Source organism: Sinocyclocheilus grahami, unplaced genomic scaffold (genome assembly GCF_001515645.1).
Source record: "Sinocyclocheilus grahami isolate Dianchi unplaced genomic scaffold, SAMN03320097.WGS_v1.1 scaffold1240.1, whole genome shotgun sequence".
Lineage (NCBI taxonomy): Eukaryota > Metazoa > Chordata > Actinopteri > Cypriniformes > Cyprinidae > Sinocyclocheilus > Sinocyclocheilus grahami.
In genome coordinates, this window is record NW_015506419.1 from 11,633 (window position 1) to 26,874 (window position 15,242).

At 38.2% G+C, this 15,242-nt stretch overlaps 1 protein-coding gene across 2 annotated transcripts; it reads left to right on the forward strand.

The window, feature by feature from the left end:
- The first annotated feature begins 1,189 nt into the window (after window positions 1-1,189).
- LOC107568411 (formin-like protein 3) lies at window positions 1,190-14,252 on the forward strand. 2 transcript variants are annotated; one of them, XM_016254387.1, is made up of 18 exons: window positions 1,190-1,260; window positions 1,333-1,443; window positions 1,644-1,793; window positions 3,259-3,360; window positions 4,583-4,919; window positions 5,424-5,507; window positions 5,678-5,802; window positions 5,898-6,100; window positions 6,178-6,412; window positions 6,777-6,845; window positions 6,939-7,019; window positions 7,107-7,236; window positions 7,360-7,520; window positions 7,600-7,701; window positions 8,408-8,500; window positions 8,928-9,051; window positions 10,983-11,028; window positions 12,696-14,252. In XM_016254387.1, exons 1-18 carry the CDS (start codon window positions 1,219-1,221, stop codon window positions 12,724-12,726), a joined length of 2,226 nt encoding a protein of 741 aa, XP_016109873.1. In that variant the 5' UTR covers window positions 1,190-1,218; the 3' UTR covers window positions 12,727-14,252. The 2 variants fall into 2 exon arrangements, with proteins under 2 accessions (XP_016109873.1, XP_016109874.1); XM_016254388.1 differs by lacking the exon at window positions 10,983-11,028.
- The last annotated feature ends 990 nt before the right edge of the window (window positions 14,253-15,242 follow it).

Below are 15,242 nucleotides of genomic sequence, written 5' to 3' on the forward strand. Positions count from 1 at the left end.
AGAATGTGTTTTTGCATTTAAAAATGAGAGACAAAGTGCAGAGGTAAAAAAAAAAAACCCACTAGGCATAGAGACACATTTTTTGAATGCCTTATTTGATTAATGTTTATTAGATGCTGCAAAACTTTTAGTGCAGCAGTCACACGTGTCTGTCTAGTGCATGTTTACATAGAAAAACTATGAAAAAGCAGCACAGTAGAATGCAAAAAAAGTGTTTTGTGTGAACAGTCCCTAAATAGGTAGCTACCTGATGAGCCCGATTAATGCAGTACTTTCAGTGACCTTTAGTTTTGGTGGTGCTGTGAAGTTGGGGATTAGAGTTGTGCTTTTGTTTGGTAAGAATTAATTCTTTCAAGCGGATTAGTGTCAGTCTGACTAAGTGTATTTGTAGTAGAAGCTTAGATCAGTTCAGACTGAAGCATGGAAACCCCCCCCCCCCCCCCCCCCCCCCCCCACCGAAGTCAGTCGTTTCATCAAACCCGTCTCTGATAAGGATCAGTGTTTTGGGGGGGAGAGAATTGCCCGCAGACTCAACCGTTCACTCAACTTCTTCTTTTTGTTTGCCTAGTCATTTAAATACCGGAAACAGGCCAATTATCTCATAACCGTCCAACTCTATCCTGAGAAACTAAGAGAGAAAATCAGCACAGCAGTCACAACAATGCTGTGAGAAAGACTGAAATAAAATACTGCCAGAACTAGTCTTCAAAGAGTCTGTGGTTGAGCTAACTTTGAATTTAGACTAATGAATTAAACGTTCTACATTTAAATCAGCAAAGCATTAAGAACAAGAAACTGATTGAAGTATTTGAAATAGGTTTCTCATTCTGTCATAGTGAAATGCGAGGGCATAACATAGTTCCTTTGTTATTTCAATCCCTTTCTTTTTCCATAAAGTCTACAATAAAGTCTGACTTTCTCCTGTATGGACTGTGATCTGAATTCTCCATCAGTCTCAGCTTCACTGAACCCAATAACCTCATACTCTGCTGTTTCTAGAACTAGAAACCTCAGTCATTTCTTCTATATTGTGTTTTTTTCTTCTTTTTTTAAGATTTGGGATGGTTATTTGTGAGGATATAAGAGCAATAACTATCACACTTTATATTTTAATACTTAACAAATCTGTTTATACTGGACTGAGGGGTTACTGTGTTTTTGTGACTGACTAAAAAATATGTGCAGGTGTGTAAGGAGAAGCACCGCTTTGAGAAGCTGATGGAGTATTTCCGTAGTGAAGATGGGAACATCGACTTCATGGTAGGTGCATGAAAGCACGTCAGTATTTTGTGTGAGACATGGATGTGTTTGACTTTGTGGTTTGTGTCTCAGGTTGCTTGTATGCAGTTCATCAACATTGTGGTCCATTCTGTGGAGGACATGAACTTCCGTGTACATCTGCAGTATGAGTTCACTAAGCTGGGGCTTGATGACTTCCTGGAGGTATCCAGTCAATGTTCAAACTGATCTAAAATCATTCAGTGTTTAAATAGCCAAGTAAAAAGGCAAGTTTGTTACGTAGATGTCTTTTTGTATTTTAAATACTATTGAATGATTCAGTCATACAGACGTCTGGAGATATTGTTAAACTCACATGTAACCACATGATAAAACATTAAGAAATCCCCTGTGTTTCCTTCCAGAAATCCAAGCACACAGAGAGTGATAAGTTGTCGGTGCAGATCCAGGCTTACCTGGATAATGTGTTTGATGTTGGAGGTCTGTTGGAGGACGCTGAAACAAAGAATGTTGCCCTGGAGAAAGTGGAGGAGCTGGAAGAACATTTGTCTCATGTAAGAACCATTATATACTCCCTTTCATTATTGCTGTGTTATTATTATACCTTATGCACTCAGCATACATCAGCAACAATGTGAAAAGTCTCAATGCTTACATTACAAAAAATGAGGTAGAGCAGATTGTTATAATAAATAAAAATGTATTTTAATAAATAATAATAAAATAAATAAATACATTTTTATTTTTAATTAATTAATGAATTTATTTATGGATAATCTTGCAATTTATTCAACGCAGAGTATATTAAAAAAAAAGTTGTGATAGGTCTATAAGTGCTTTGGAAATTCATAAGCACCACTATTTTTTAAATTTTTAAAAACTCCCATAAATATGTACATTTACTTTCAAAATTTAGGATCAGTAGTTTCTTTATATTTTTGACAGAAGTATCTTTTGCTCACTAAGGCTGTAATATATTTTAAAATGTGATTTATTTATGTGATGGCAAAGCTAAATTTTCAACTGTCATACATATTTTTGTGGAAGTTCAAAAGAACAGCATTTCCATAAAATGAAAATATTTTGCAACATTATAAATGTCTTTACTGTTACCTTTGATCAATTCAATGCGTCCTTGCTAAATAAAAGTATTTTCTTTACTGACACCAAACTTTCAATCTGTAGTGTATATATTATGATGTCATTATCGGCCAATTTTTTTATTGCACCAATTATGTTATAAATGTTTGCTTATATCACCACACTTGTACTTTGATTTAATTTATTCATAGTCCTAATTATATTAATATCCTATTTATGTCAGATCTGTAAATATTAATGCTAGTTTATCATATCACAGGTCAGTCATGTTAACACTTTTAATATCTTAATGACTTCACCTTTATCAGAGTTCACAGAGTTCAGAGAGATCAGGGTTATTTCCTAGTATTCACTCACAACATATAGCCTCGTGCATAGCTTAATCATTCACTTTTGGTGCAGAGAGATCTTAAAATATAAGTTATAATCTGACTTGCGGACTGATTGGGCTTATAAGTGTTTAGTTCAACAGATAAGGCTTGTAAATCAGAGTATGCAGAAAGCAGGCAGTGTAAAAACAAACCTCGGATTGTTCCTCTGATCTTGACTCAGTGGTGGGCCTTTCTGCTGGGCTGAGTTATGCTCATGGCAAAGGTCTTGAAATGAACAGAGAATCACACAACAACTCTTTCTCTTGCTGGGGGAGGAGGACTGAATTCCCCAAATATTCCATTATGTGTGTAATCTTCACTGCTTCAAAAGTGAAAATGATGCTACCTCATCTGCTGTGTCATACTGCTGGGAATGTTATTATTGATCCATAAGAGAGTGAGAGAGACAGAATGAAGCTTAAAAGGGTATGGGAGAGATGTTGATAGGATTAATGCTCTGAACCGCCTCTCTATCTTCACTAATTTTTGTTTCGCAGCCTCTCACGCTGTCATGTTTTCTCTCGTGCTCCTCCTTTTTTTGTTCTAGGTGACAGAGAAGCTTCTAGATGTTGAAAATGAGACCATGATGAAGGTAGCAGACCTGGAGAAACAGCTGTTACACAAAGACAAGGAACTGGCAACCATAAAGGTAGGCCTCAATCATTTATATTGTCTTCACTCATGAGCTTGACATGCAAATACCTCATATAATGATTTGTTTGTGTAATATGAATAAGTAATAGGAATGATGATAATGCATACAATGAAAATTTGTCAGTAGGAATGACTGATTATTAATCCTTTGTGGCTTTTTCGTAATCTGGTTACTAGATGTCTAAATGTCTAATAACAGAGTAAGATACCATGTTTTTTGGACGTCTATTATGGTATTCTTTGAAGTACCATCATAGAAATTACCGTTAAATAATTATGGTAATTATTCAGTGCAATAAACTTTTGCCTAAGTATAACTTTAAAACCTATACTGTGTTTTATTGCCTTGGTATCAGTTTACCAAAAACTGGTAAATGCTGCTCCGTGAGTGTTTCTAACAGCTGAAGGAGTGAGCAAATTTGATATTTGTCTCTCTTAATGACCAGCGTAATCAATCTCTCAATATTTTTACCTCAATTGGAAAGTCATAGAAACACTATTGTGGATTGTTTCTTTTGCTATTGTGGCAAAAATTGTAAATATCAAAATGATATTTGTTATAGTTTTCATTCACCACTATAGAAGTTTACCCAACTATGATGACTAATGCTTCTGAGACTCACAGAAATGTGAAAAAAGTCCATGGTATATATCAAAATAGAGTATTTACAGTAAGATACCATGTTTTTTGGACGTCTATTATGGTATTCTTTGAAGTACCATCATAGAAATTACCGTTAAATAATTATGGTAATTATTCAGTGCAATAAACTTTTTGGACAATTTTAAAACCTATACTGTGTTTTATTGCCTTGGTATCAGTTTACCAAAAACTGGTAAATGCTGCTCCGTGAGTGTTTCTAACAGCTGAAGGAGTGAGCAAATTTGATATTTGTCTCTCTTAATGACCAGCGTAATCAATCTCTCAATATTTTTACCTCAATTGGAAAGTCATAGAAACACTATTGTGGATTGTTTCTTTTGCTATTGTGGCAAAAATTGTAAATATCAAAATGATATTTGTTATAGTTTTCATTCACCACTATAGAAGTTTACCCAACTATGATGACTAATGCTTCTGAGACTCACAGAAATGTGAAAAAAGTCCATGGTATATATCAAAATAGAGTATTTACATGTGTTGTGTAGCTTTATTATTGCTAGGCTGAGTGAAAAGTACAATAAATCCTTGACTGGTCATTCTCATGGTAATGCAGGAGACATATGAGTCCACCAGCTCACAAGTGCACACACTGCGGCGGATGATCCAGGAGAAGGACGCTGCCTTCCAGAGGCACAATAACATTGAGAAGCAATTGCTGGAGCTGGAGCAGCAGGGCACCATCCGTTTACGCAAGCAGCCTGATGGGGATATTGCCATTGAGGCTCTGGGTGGAGGAGGACTGGTTGGTGGAGCATCTCTGGGAGACCTGGGCTTACTTACTGCAAGCATGAGTGGGAGTGGAGGTCTGCGTGTCACTACACCTGCTCCTATTGAAGCTGTTGCTCCACCTCCACCGCCACCACCACCTGCCCCACCACTCCCTTCAGAAGGTACTGAGTCTGAGAACAGCCAGGAAAATCAATTGTGTATGCGAATCGTGTGTGGTGTGCTATCAGTTACGGTTGCTTGACTATGAGATCTAGGAGATTTGATTTGAAATCATTTGATTTCAATGACGGACAAGGAAAAGTTTAGATTTGGCACCAGTGCAAGCTCACTGTCAATGGAAAACAGATATGTAAGGGTTCCCTCGAAGCTCAAGATTATGGAGAGTTATTGTAGTGTATAATAATCAGAAAAACAAGGCTCAGCTGTGCACACTTAGTTCCTTCTGAGTTACAGAACTTTAAATGTACAAGTCTTTGCAAGCCTAGCAGGAAAAGGAAAAGCTAAGGGTGTTTCCTTTAGCTAAGGAGCGGTTTCTGCTGAGGAAGCAGCTGGACTGGGACTAACTAAATATCTGTTTAGACCTTGGGACTGTTTGGGAACAGATTTAAGAGTAAAGATGAAAATGTATGCATACTAATGTATTACATCTCTCTTATTTTATATAGTCGAGTGTAATCTTATTCCTCCTCCACCTCCTCCACCTCTGCCTGGACCATCACCATCAGTCATCCTTAGTGTCGGCTTATCAGGTAATACAAAATTACAAATAATAATAGGAAACAGTACTATCTTGGCTCTGATTTGTTGCGAACAAAAGATTAAAGCGAGTCACAGTGACAAATCACTCTCAGGATCTTGTCATACGTAATTATGTTTGTAAAAATAATGTCTGACAATAATGTTTATTCTTATCTTATAGCCATACGCATCAAGAAACCCATAAAAACCAAATTCCGCCTTCCTGTCTTCAACTGGACTGCACTGAAACCCAACCAGATCAATGGCACCGTCTTCAACGAAATTGATGATGAGCGTGTGCTTGAGGTGATATTGAGTATGACTCAGATTTGCACATTATTTTGAGCGCGCGCTCCATGAAACTCTCCACCCATGCCATGTGTTCTTGATTGGTCATGTAGGAGTTGGATCTGGAGAAGTTTGAGGAGCTGTTCAAGACGAAAGCCCAGGGTCCTGTGGTGAATTTGTCATGCTCAAAGAGCAAGGTTTCCCACAAGGTCGTCAACAAAGTGCAGCTGCTTGATGCCAATCGCTCAAAGAACTTGGCCATCACTCTGCGCAAGGCCAACAAGACCACAGAAGAGATTTGCAAAGCCATTCAAACGTACGCACATATGCAAGTGTCTTAATCTTCTCAAAAATCTCCTCTGAGATTAATATGATGCAATATCCATGTTGCAGGTTTGATCTGAAAGCCCTGCCAGTGGACTTTGTGGAATGCCTGATGCGGTTTCTGCCCACGGAGGCTGAGAGTAAACTACTGCGTCAGTACGAGCGTGAGAGGAGACCTCTGGACCAACTAGCTGAGGAAGACCGTTTCATGCTCCTCTTCAGCAAGATTGAGCGGCTCACTCAGAGAATGAGCATCATCACGTTTGTGGGCAACTTCAATGATAATGTCAACATGCTGACCCCGGTGAGCAACTACGATGGTCAACAAATAGGAAGTTGGGAAATTTTGTGGGGTTTTTAAATAGATTTTTGGTGAAGAATGACCATCCACAGTGATTTGTGAAAATTGTTTGACCAACATCCTTGTTGTTCCTGGAACAACATTCCCATTCACATTTTGGTGTTAAATTGAGGCATAGACTTATCAACCTATCATCTCCCTCCGATTTTAGGGGTTGTTAGGCTTGGGGTTAAGTATAGGGTTAGTTTGTTTGATGGGAATTTTATTCCTGGAACAACAAAGATGTTGATTTCGGAATACGTTCTTGGCAATATCACGGTCATCTTGATCAAATCAAGATTTGACATCTGTTCATTTAAATCCACAGCAACTCAACGCTATCATCGCTGCATCAGCGTCAGTAAAGTCTTCTCCAAAGTTAAAGAAGATCCTTGAAGTAAATGTCTTCTTGTTTTGAATATTATAAGGGTTAAAAATCATCTCAAATTGGTCTTCTGTTATGCTTAACTATCCGTTTTTGTCTCAACAGATCATTCTGGCCCTGGGCAACTACATGAACAGTAGTAAAAGAGGCTCGGTGTATGGTTTCAAATTTCAGAGTCTGGATCTGGTGAGCTCGAGTGTAGAAATGGCTTCAGCGATGTCGTAGTTGAATAACAGTGCTGTTCTCACCCATGCTGATGTTGTTCTCTCTCAGCTGCTAGATACTAAGTCTACTGACCGGAAGATGACACTGCTGCACTACATTGCTCTGGTCGTCAAAGAGAAATATCCTGAACTGGCTACCTTCTACAATGAACTGCACTTTGTGGATAAGGCTGCAGCAGGTCTGTGTCCTTCAGGGTTGGAATTTGAACTGAACATGTCCCACTTACAGAAATTATATTAATTTATTTGGATTTATCTCCATTTGAACTCTAATTGCATTAATTTGAAATCTTCCATTACAGTCTCCCTGGAGAATGTGTTGTTGGATGTTAAGGAGCTGGGTAAGGGTATGGATCTGGTCAGGAGAGAATGCAGTCTGCATGACCACGCTGTACTCAAGGGCTTCCTCCAGACCAGCGATACACACCTGGACAAACTACAAAAAGACGGCAAGACTGCTGAGGTGTCCTTTCTCTCTTTTACAAAACACTTTCTGAATACAAAACCAGATTATCTGAATCTCAAATTAAATCCATTTATAGGAGGCTTTCAACAATGTGGTGCTTTACTTTGGGGAGAGTCCTAAGACCACGCCGCCCTCTGTGTTCTTCCCAGTGTTTGTACGGTTCATCAAAGCATACAAGGTACTGCAATCCATTAAATGATTCACTCAATGGTTCGAGGCACTGCACTAAAGAATCATGAATCTTCATAATATGACAAGGAGAGTACACATTCGTGGCTCTGTATACTCATCAGGAAGAGACTTTCATTTTGTAAGCCTCGGGGGGGGGGGAAAGGGGAACCCGACCTGGTTTTAGGTCATTGAGGACAGGAAGGAGCCATCCATGTGATCTGTTGTCTGGCATGTTTAGCAAACATGATGCGATGAAAGATCTGGCCTGCTAGCCAATTGGTTGTGGGTTCAGACCCTGAATGCACACACAGTTTCTATGTGTGTTTATATCCTTTGGCCATCCTTGTTTTAATGTCTTCCCTGTTGGAATAGCAGACGTTAGCAGAGGATGAATAACAGGAAGGGGCAGCTGGGCTGAGATTTAAGGGCAGCTGCTGTGTTTAGACTGGGCTTTGCCTTCACCGCCTTTAACCCGGACACACACGCATACACACACCTCTTCCTCACATTGTTCTGCTGGTGGATTTATGAGTCTACATGAGGAACCAAAAAAGGTCCAAGATCTCTATGCGTTCGTGTGTGTCCATATTCATATCCCTTCTCAGAGGTTGCTGTGATTGTTTATATGTGAGGTCGTAGCCTGTGTTTTGTGCAGTGTCAGGACCCGGATCACACTCACCTCTCTGACGGAACTGTGTTGTTGTTTTCTGCAGGAGGCTGTGGAGGGAAACGAACAGAGAAAGAAGCAAGAGGAAGCCATGAGAGAAAAACTACTAGCACAGGAGGCCAAACAGCGTGACCCCAAGGTGAAATCTAAGAGCTGAGAATTTGAAAAAAAAACCTCTTTTAAATATCAAACTAGAAGATAGCTTTTCAGAATCAGTGTGTTTTTAAGTCACAAACAGCAATTATACTCATGAAAGCTCTGGTGACATTATGGCAGTGGCGTTCTCTGGTTCTGAACACAAAACGTTTTGTTCAGAATACATGTAATGTACATGCAAACGAATATGTGAATCACATTTAAACATTCAGGGTTATATAAACAGAACTTTCAGAATCTGAAATCAAATTGGATTTAATCCAATGGATGAAATTTAGTGCATGTAAACATAACACTTTTTTCTATAATACCATTCTATTCTAGTAAATTTGCCCTTGTATCCTTTAAATATTTCAAGCACTTCCAGATGATATTAGTGGTATAGATGCATTTTGTTTTTTTCATTGCAGGTCCAGGCTCAAAAGAAGCGACACCAGCAGCAGGAACTGATCGCAGAGCTCCGGCGCAGACAGGCCAAGGACCACCGGCCTGTATATGAGGGCAAAGATGGCACCATTGAAGACATTATCACAGGTGGGCCAGGCAGGACTACAATACCCATCAGCCAGGGGTCCACAATCACTGTGGTGGTCCACAGATCTCCACATCAGCAGTGTACTCTCTGTTATGTTAAACATCGGCCCTTACAGCTCAATCACCACACTTTACAAGTGCATATCAGTTAAAACCAATGGTTCAGATTTTGAATCAACCCTCAGGGATATTCAGAGTTAATTAGATGGCATACTAACTAAATGGTTCTCTTTCTAAAGTATGATTGCAGAAACTGTGCAGGGATCATTTTTTAATAACAAAAGACCATAATCTATCATTCACATAATGCTCTCGATTTAGGGTATTTATATTTATTATAAATTAATAACCACTGAATCTTTTTTATTTTCTTTTTTTTGGCAAACTCTCTCATTCATTTGAGATTTTCAGATTTTGCAATACTGACAAAATTGCTAAAAATGTCTCTTTAAATGTGGTCCAGAGGTTGTGCACATATAGGGAAATTTTCACTTTTTTAACATTTCAGTAAACAGCGTCCCAGCTTATGAAGCCATAGATATTACTGACAGAATGAAGAATAGTTACTTCTCCTCGTCTGTTACCCCAGTCACAAAGTAAACAGGATTTAGTCTCTATTAATGCTTAAGTTTTTACTTGAACATGTTTAACATGTACTTTAATGGTTTATTCTTAAAGTTTACCCATGTATCCTGTGCTCAGGTTAATCATTAATTAATTAACAGAGTAGTTTTTCCTTAAAAAAACGAATTCCTCCATCTGAGATGCACACTACTGTTCAAAAGTTTTTATTGATGTTTTTGAAAGGTCTCATAAAGGTTGCAGTTGTTTTCTTCAAAAATATAGTAAAACAGTAATACTGTGAAATATTATTGCAATTTAAAACTTGTTTTCTGTTTTAATATATTTTTAAATGAAATGTATTCCTGTGATGTAATTTTCAGCAGCCATTACTTCAGTCTATAGTGTCACATGATCCTTCAGAAATCGTTCTAATATACATTCCAATATACATTCTATGTGCTTACATTTTTTGTGAATAGAAAATTTAGAATAGCATTTGTTTAAAATCTACATATTTTGTAAAATTATAAATATTTTTACTCTCACTCTTGATCAATTTGATGCATCCTTCCTAAAAAAAGGGTCCATTACTGTGACCCCTAATATTTGACCAATAGTGTACCTATGTGAAGAAGATTTTATGGCTGTCGCTGTTAAATAGGACTCAAAACATCTTGCACAAAAATGCCAGGAAGTTGCAAGAGTCAAAACAAGTGGTTTCTCTTTTTAGGAACACATGCTCCTTCTTAACCTCAGATATAACGTTCTGTCTCTGACCTCCCTCAGTGCTGAAGAGTGTGCCCTTCACAGCCCGCACGGCCAAACGGGGCTCTCGCTTCTTCTGCGATACCAACCTCTTCGATGAGTCCATCTGCTAGCCCCCCAAACCCCCCCCCCAAAAAAAATGCCCCTAATGCCACAGGTTGTCCCGTTCTCTTACCAGTTGCAAAGTGCATGCATACAACCACTCGCATGACCCATTCTGTCACTTGGTTACCCAGCATCCTTTACTAACCTATGCACAATGGAATAGTGGGAAGCACAAGCTGTGGCTGTTCACAGATCTGAAACAGGGACCGGCCAAATCTTTCTCAAGGGAATTATGACAAATGGACCGAAAAGTATTAAAATATCTGTATATAATATAATATAATCATATTTTTTGTACTGTAAAACTGTTGCTTGCCTGATTTTTTTACATATATGCTTTTATGATTTAATCATATTTTTTATATTGGGTCTTTCTGTTTGTCATATTGTCCAGAGAGATTTGGCCTGTGTAACAGTCCTTATTATGTTTCACTTGGTTTGTCACCTGCTAACTCTCATCTTCTCTCCCATAACTCTTTGTTCTACCTTTCCAGCAGAACAAGGGATTAATCTGAGTAAATTTGAGCACAAAATAATTGGAGGGTAAGAAAGGCATCATGGAGCTTCATGACGCTTTGCTCCTGTCTGCCTTTTTACCGTCAGCTCAATTGCTTTAGCGGTGTGCTATATTTTGCACATTGCTACAATGCTGAAGCTTATGTAGCCAAATGCAGTCTTGTACTGAATATTTTTTGCATCGTTAGATATATATTTTATGAAACTTGTCATTGTGTCAAAAAATATGATAATTAGCTATATGTTTTTTATAGTTTTACCATGGAATGAAAAAGAGTTTTTATTTCACAATTTGGAATTTGTTTCTCACAATTTTGAGAAAAAAAGTTAGAATTGTGAAATATTTTGTTAACATTTTTGAGGAAAAAACAGGCGAATTCTGACTTTTCTTGTAGCAATTCTGAGTTTTTACTTTTACTTTTTTCCCTCAGTTTACATTACATCTCACAATTCATTTTTTTTTTTTACTATATTATATACTATTTATACCTTAAGATATATAATATAAACTACAAATTTTTTATAGTTTTATATAACCTTATAGATATCAAATCTTATTACAAACTAATCATTAGTACAATATCATATTATTTTACTAGTAGAATTTTTGTTAGCTTTTCTTCAGTACCATATATTGGAAAGGACCCAGGAATGAAATCTCTAATTTCTTGTCATCACTGTTGCATGTAAAGCTGTGTTTGTCCGCTGTATCTTTGCACTGTGCTGTTTGTCTGACATGTTTATGTCCTCTACTGTATCGTCACCTGCATGCAACTCTGTGTTCTGTTAAGCAAGATCTACATGTAATGGTTACTGTATATAGTGGTGTAGTGTTTTATTATATATGGTAATGTTATAGCATCTTTTAAGACCTTGCTGAACAATGAATCTATCAGTTCAGATGTATTAGTGTTGAATGGTCTTACTGCAGTGATTGTATTTTGTTTTGTGTCTCTGTTAGTGTTTTACTGTGTGTGCTTTATAAGTGCTGGGCCATGCCTATGTTTATGCTAGAAGCAGTTATTGAGATGTATATGAATTGCATTTTTTTTTTTACTTTAAATGAAAATCCTGTCATTTACTCGTCCTCACTATTTTTTTCTGTTGAACACAAAATGAGATACTCTGTAAAAGAATGTGTAACCAAACAGTTTCTGGTCCCTATTGTCTTCCATAGTATTTTTCCTATACCATGGAAGTCAGTGGCTACCATCAACTGTTTGTTTACCATTATTCCTCAAAATATCTTATTTTGTGTTTAACAGAAAAAAATTAACTCCCAGAGGTTTGGAACGACATGAGGGTGAATAAATTATGATAACATTTTCATTTTGGGTGATATTTCCCTTTAATGTTTTTGTGGAAACAGTGACACATTATTCCTTTTTGGAGCTTGACAGCTGCCACTCAGTTGCTTTCATTCTAAGGACAAGAATAGTGTCAACATTATGCTAAATATCTCCTTTCCCAGATAAAAGCATGAATGACATGAGGCTGGGTAAATGACAGAATTTTCCTTTTTGGGTGATCTGTTCCTTTAAGATCTAGAAAAGTAAGATCTACAGAATTCTGCATTCTGCATCCTTTTCAAAGACAGCACAAATATCAGCAACCAGCTCAAATGCTGAGAATGACCCCTGCTACCCTAAATGTTCCCTGATCTAACTCTAACTCTCTCCCTTCCCCACTCACAGATCTCCGAAGCCAGCCCTTCCTGCGAGCTGACGCGGTGATCCGGAATGGGTGGAAGCGACCCTAAAGACCCCTCACTCACTCACCCACTGCTACTCTCCCCCCGCTTTCTTCTGAAATGGCATTTTCCTGCAATTCACAGTGACTGAGGGAAGTGCAGGACCAAACCAGTGTCTTTGGTTTTAGGGGGGTGGGGAAGTTATTTATTTATGGAAATCCTTTTTGGATTCTGCACTGGAGGCTCTTTCAATAAAGCCATAAAAGCACAGACATTAAGGGCGGCCTCATGAACGCTCGCGTACGCAAATCCTGAGGAGCGTCTGTAACGGCTTGCGTTGGCACAGGAAAAATGCTTGTTGTGGTTGACACAGACAGCGGTAACACTAGCCTGCTGACCCTGAAGAGCCTTCCAATGGGATCTCACGCCCATTAACGTGTATTTCCTTTTATTGTGCAATGTAAGCATGACTTTCTGTCTTGAGGTCACTGACTTTCAGGCCAGAGCCCGTTTGTACAGTTCTTTTATTAACTATGAACTCAAAAGATTTAGAATCCTAACTACATGGAGTGGATTAGTCTGTCTCCAGTATTTTAACCCTATGGTTACAAAGAAGTGCCTTTCTGCTGAGTCAGTATTATTTCTTATAGCCAATATTAATGTATCTAAGTTTATACTTGTGTTAATCATTATGTTGTAAGTAACATTTCAGATGCTTAATGTAAATATTATGCAGTTATCCAGTTGCAGCTTTAACAAAAGAGCCTGAAGTGCTCTATTTGACTGACCATGTGCCTTGTAGGCCTATTGATGGTGCAGCCTTCACCCAGCTTTTTAAATGTTTAATGCGCATGTACCAGAACAAAGTGTACATAACGTTATGCCATGCCTTTAAACGTACTCTTCCTCAGAGAATAACGTTCGGATCCGTTCTTTACCACACAGAATTCTTATGTATATAAATGCATTTTTTTATCCAATGGGAATCACAATGGGAATCACTCCAGGATTGTAAAGATGATATACTAACAGAATCTTTTAGGTGTGCAGTTTGTACCGTTCACTCTAAACCAGTTGCCCGAGTTAGTAAAATGAAGGACATTCGTCATGGTTTGTATTAATTCACTCGGTTTAAACCAACAATAACGTTTTATAAGATTAATTTTATTATCTGATATGTCTCTAATAGAATAATTATTTTCTTTGCACTATCATTGAATAAGAACCGATTATTCAACTAGTAACTCGATATGAAATTGTATGAGCTTTATTTTGGCAATAACTTGCGCGAGGCAGCGCTTTACTGTTAATTGCTTTGTTCGGGATGCGCTGCCGGTTATATTCACAATTCAAGTGCTTACTGCTTTTATCAAATTTAGATATTAGGGACAGAAATTATTATTATTACATTAAGAAAAATACATTAAGTGGCGTCTTTCCGTTAGAAGAGATAAGATAGCCCCGACAAAGACTGCAGTGTGACAGGAGGCAAACGTCGGCGTTGCAGCGATCTCAACAGGTGTTAAGGCGCTTTCACACACGGTACGCGGCAGTCGCGAGGGTCTAGTTCATTCTCAATGGGAGACATGCGGTTTCGCTGACGGCGCGGATGCGGAGCGCAAGCGGTGCTTGTGCACCCAAAATCCTGCCGCTTTCCAGGCTTCCGCGCCGTGTAAACATAAAACCATGTCTGCATTTGTGATTGGAGAAAATGACAAAAAACTAGCACTTCTCTACACTGCTCAAAACTCGCGTTTGAATAGTCAGTGGCATGGGCGTCGCTAGGCCATTTTTACGGGGGCTATAGCTATATGCATAGGCCTACTTGAGATAAGGAATACTACAAATGCAAACAATCAAATTTTGTGTTTGTAGCCTACAGTGTGTGTGAGATCATGAAGACTTGAATTTGGCTTATTCAGTACTCAAATGTTATACATATCCATGCAATACAGTGGAATACTGCAATAAGTTTAGTAGGCTATACGACTATTAATCAAACATTTTTTTTTTAGGCTGAGCCCCCCCCCCTAAAATGAAAATCCTAGAATCGCCCCTGGTCAGTGGCAAAGCCTTTAAATATGAAAACGTACTTACAGGCTGCGAATCAGCATTATTTGTCAGAACACAGGCATTGTAGGCTACTCTCCCAGGAATATTTGATTTGAACTGTTCTGGAACTGTGTTGTAAATACAACTTAACCTTTGCTCACACATGACTCGGATCTGTTTTTGTCATGACAGTGTGAACAGCACAAACCGCATGGAATCTGATCTTTTCAATTCCAATTTGTGCCACTTCCATATGTGGTACTAAATCCGATAGATGTCAGATGTTTTGCAATGCGACCGCAGTGTGAACAGTCATGTCGCAAAGCCTTTAAATATGAAAACGTACTTACAGGCTGCAAATCAGCATTATTTGTCAGAACACAGGCATTGTAGGCTACTCTCCCAGGAATATTTGATTTGAACTGTTCTGGAACTGTGTTGTAAATACAACTTAACCTTTGCTCACACATGACTCGGATCTGTTTTTGTCATGACAGTG